Source organism: Macadamia integrifolia, chromosome 7 (assembly GCF_013358625.1).
Source record: "Macadamia integrifolia cultivar HAES 741 chromosome 7, SCU_Mint_v3, whole genome shotgun sequence".
Classification (NCBI taxonomy): Eukaryota; Viridiplantae; Streptophyta; class Magnoliopsida; order Proteales; family Proteaceae; genus Macadamia; species Macadamia integrifolia.
This window is the reverse complement of record NC_056563.1, coordinates 16,991,663-16,995,836: the sequence shown is the minus strand read 5'-3', so window position 1 is coordinate 16,995,836 and position 4,174 is coordinate 16,991,663. Positions and strand designations below refer to the sequence as shown.

At 37.8% G+C, this 4,174-nt stretch overlaps 1 protein-coding gene across 1 annotated transcript in view; it reads left to right on the top strand.

The window, feature by feature from the left end:
- Positions 1–498: 498 nt before the first annotated feature.
- LOC122085262 (small ubiquitin-related modifier 1-like) overlaps positions 499–4,174 on the top strand; it is a 4,865-nt gene continuing 1,189 nt past the window's right edge. Inside the window, exon 1 of the mRNA XM_042653750.1 lies at positions 499–773. Coding sequence (XP_042509684.1) covers positions 690–773 — 84 coding nt within the window. The 5' untranslated portion in view covers positions 499–689. The remainder of the gene's footprint in view (positions 774–4,174) is intronic.

Here is a 4,174-nt window from a genome sequence, read left to right as displayed (position 1 = left end):
ATACATTTTTTTTTTTCTTCTAATGATTACCAAACAAACATACTTCTTTTACTCTCTAATCATTTCATTCATTTTTAAAATTTTTTTTTTTTCAATTCTTTTATCTTTTCCTATTAGCTACTAAACCAGCTTAACAGCTTAAATTCTCTTTTTTCTTCATTTTTTGTTAAAAAATATGAAACACATTATAAATGCACAAAACGTTTTAAACTAAAAAAACGCTTTTTTAAAGCGTTACCAAACGCAGCGAAAGTGTTTTGAGTTTATCGGAATAGTACTTTCACCTTTTTTGCCATTAAAAATTAATTCCGTATTGACCTGAGCCTGCGGGTCAATGGGATCTGGATTTTCCGGATCTTTTGTTTAATTAATTCCACAAGTGCCTTCTCTCTCTCTCTCTCTCTCTCTCTCTCTCAGAGTTCATCCAAGAAATCTGAGCCGTTGATTTATTTTCCCCTCCTACAATTTCTTGAGACTTTTGAGAGTAGGGGATTGAGGGGCTTCGTACGGTTTACAAAAAGTACAGTTTGGGTGAAGAAAACCACAGGAAACAGAGACGAAGCAGTGAGTGATACGAAGAAGTGTCCTTCTTTCTGGTTGCGTGGGTTTGCAGCGGAGAAAGGGGAAGGCGAAGTCCTCATCGTCTCGCGTCGTTACCTGCAAATAGAGGAGAGGGAGAGGGACAGAGAATGTCGGCTGTGACGAACCAAGAGGAAGATAAGAAGCCCACCGATCAGTCGGTGGCTCACATCAATCTCAAGGTCAAGGGTCAGGTCTGATCGTCTTCCTCTTATGATGCTTTTTGGTTTTCTTTCTTGATTCGTTCCACTAGGGTTCTTAATCTTTGAAGCTGTTTTTTTTATTCCTTGTTCCTGTTAGTTTGGTACTCTTGTGTTCTTTGTTTTGTATTTGGTTCAATTAACACATTTTTTACCTAGCCAGTTCCGTTTTAGGGTTTATGGGTATGTGTATTTTGGATCTGTATGGTCCGTTTTGCAGAGTATTTCATCTTCTTCTATGATGGATTATGATCTTGCACTTTTAAGATTCTTCTGTGTTTAGTTTTGCAAACTTGTTAACTTCCTGTGTTTCTTGCTATATATCTTATTTCCAGCTGTTCGTTGGCATCGTAATGTGCTAGTATTGAATCTAATGCACTGCGTGCTTGTGCTTTGAATGATGTTATTGTTTCACTGTACAGGGGAAAACCCAGTAACTGATGGTGGCGTTTCTTGCTTGCTTTCTTTTTTACTTGAAATTGATCTGGCTATTACTTAAGAACGTTAAGGACTGTTAATCCTACATGGGCTATTGCATGCACTATTGGCTTTCTGGTTGGAACACGTGATTTGTGTCTTTGATTTTAAAACAGTGGTGGAGTGTGCACTGATGATTTTCAAGGTGGAATATGATATAGGAGAAGAAATGAGAGAGGATAGTGTCTATTGTTAAACAGTTTGTATGTGAATACTTAAGTATCAATGTTCTTAAAAAATGGGAAACTTGGAATATAAATTCCTAACTAGCACATGCTGAGAGTATCTTTTTATATAGTATTTGCAGATTAGATAAGTGATTAAGTTTCATTCATGTTCTTTGGAGGGGGAACATCTGATTATTTTTATTCTTGTGGGGTTATTTTTGAAGTATCCCTCACATGTGCTGCTGCGTGCTGCGTTCTGCGTTATGCGTTCTGCGTTCTGCGTTCGTAATGTGGTCTCCATTCTCATCACCATGGGCCTTGGTAGTTTTGGTATCAAATTGATGAATCCTAGAACCTACCATAGAAATGAGTTGCTAAGAGATGGTTTCAGGCCTTGAGATGCTTATAGATTAAAAGAAAATATGATTGAGGTTAAAATTTTGAAGTTGGATAAGGATTGCTCTTCCAATTGATTTTAGCATTTAAAATTTTCTCTTAGTCGCACACTTTTGCCTTTCTCTGAATAGTGATATCAGACTTAAAATGCATTCTAGGATATTGAGTGTTATTAGATTATTGTATCTCTTTGTTTGAGAGGATTTTCTCAGTGAGTAGCTTTCCCTTGTGTTCTTAAGTTGATTCTGAGGTGGGGGGTCTCTGGTACACATTCATCATAAGCCAACATGATATTGACATGTGGGTGTTGTGTGTGAATAAACCATAGCTCTAGGAAGTTGTCATGGCTAGGTTGTATGTGTAGACTGGAATTGATGCACAGGGCTGTGGATTTTATGGCTCTGTGACCAGTTATCTGAAGTATCCAATAGCCTGGCCCAAAGGTCCAAATCTGAATATCCACAACTGTGGCTTGTTCACCATTTCTGTGCGATGGTCCAGGCAGACAGACTGGTCCAATTGTTGGGGCTGTTGATCCGTGTACACACTGGTTTGATATCATAACTATTATGCCAATGTACACTCTAGTATAGTGAGGGCACAAAATGACTAAGAAATACTAGGATTATGAACTAAGGACATTCTAATATTCATCCCAAGGAAAAACAAAAAGAAGGGAAACTCTGGTAAGAGCAATTCATCTTGTAAGTTTAAGACTAATGAGGAGGACTCTAGTCACTGTTGGCTCAAGGCTCAATGAAAAAAGCAATTGAATTCAAAATGTTATACAACACCTCAAGAATATAATCCAAGTAGGATCACATTAAGTGGGCTATTGGTTGACATGAAACCAGAACAGATTCAACCTCATATTCAAGTTGAATCAAGATTTTTCAATACTATAGATGTTTTGTTTTACCATGCCTAATTGCTATAACTCACTAGCTTATGAAAAAAAAGATCCCCATTTATTCTATCAGCATATGACACTGGCTGCAAAATTCATTTTAATAAAAACAAGCATGAAATATCCCTCACGTGTGTTGCTGCGTTAGTAATGTGGTCTCCATTCTCATTACCATGGGCCTTGGTGGTTTTGGTATCACATTGATGAATGCTAGAACTTACTGCGGAAATGAGTGGGTTAGAGATGGTTTCTCAGGCCTTGAGATGCTAATAGATAGTTATTAAAAGGAATTGAGATTGAATTTTTTGAAGTTCGATAAGGATTGTAGTTTTTCTTCCAATTGTTTTTTAGTATTTAAAATTTTCTCTTTGTCGCACCCTTTTGTCTTTCTCTGAGTTATGATATCAGACTTGAAATGCATTCTAGGATATTGAGTGTTATTATTTTATTATAGCTCTTTGTTTGAGAGGGTTTTCTCAGTGAGTAGCTTTCCCTATGTGTTCTAAGTTGATTCTGAGGTGGGGGTTCTCTGGTACGCATTCATCATAATCCAGCATGATATTGACTTGTGTGTGTTGTGTGTGGACAAACCATAGCTCTAGTAAGTGGTCATGGCTAGGTTGCATGTGTAGATTGGATTTGATGTACACGGCTGTAGATTTTATGGCTCTGTGACGAGTTATCTGAAGTATCCAATAGCCTGGCCCAAAGGTCCAAATCTGAATATCAAAAAACTGTGGTTCATACACCATTTCTGTGCGAGGGTCCAGGCAGACAGACAATGGTCCAATTGTTGGGGCTGTTGATCCGTGTACACACTGGTTTGATATCATAATTGTTATGTCCATAGTTGTCATGGCATCGCCTAGGCGATTTGGCGTCCTGGCGGAAAAAGAAGTTCATGGCAGTGCTACGATTTATGTGACTCACAAATGGCGGTCGCCATTGGCTGATAGGCATCGCTATGCCACCGCCATGGACGCCGGGTCAAGCATGATTCACTAAGCCGTCGATTTTTTATAAAATGCAGGGTGATTTTGATAGGACTATATTGATTTTTGATGAGTTGATGTTGCTTAATGTTGGTTTTATATGTTATAGAGTATATATTGTAGGTTTGTAGTATGCTAAATAACTTTAGAAAATAGGGGAAATAGAAAAGTAGTATACTAAATAACTTTTGAAAATAAGGAAAATAAAAATTGACACATGGGCAATTTGACCGCCATGGCAACGCCATAATGGGCAATTCATCGCTAAATCGATTAGCCACCCCTCTACCGCCTTGGATCGATTTGACGCCATGACAACTATGGTTATGCCAATGTACACACATGCACACTGCTTCTATGATTTTTCATGTTTGTTTTTATTAAGATGAAGTTTGCAGCAAGTGTTTTATGCTCATAGAATAAGTGAGGATCTTTTCCTTCTTCTTCTTTTTTTTT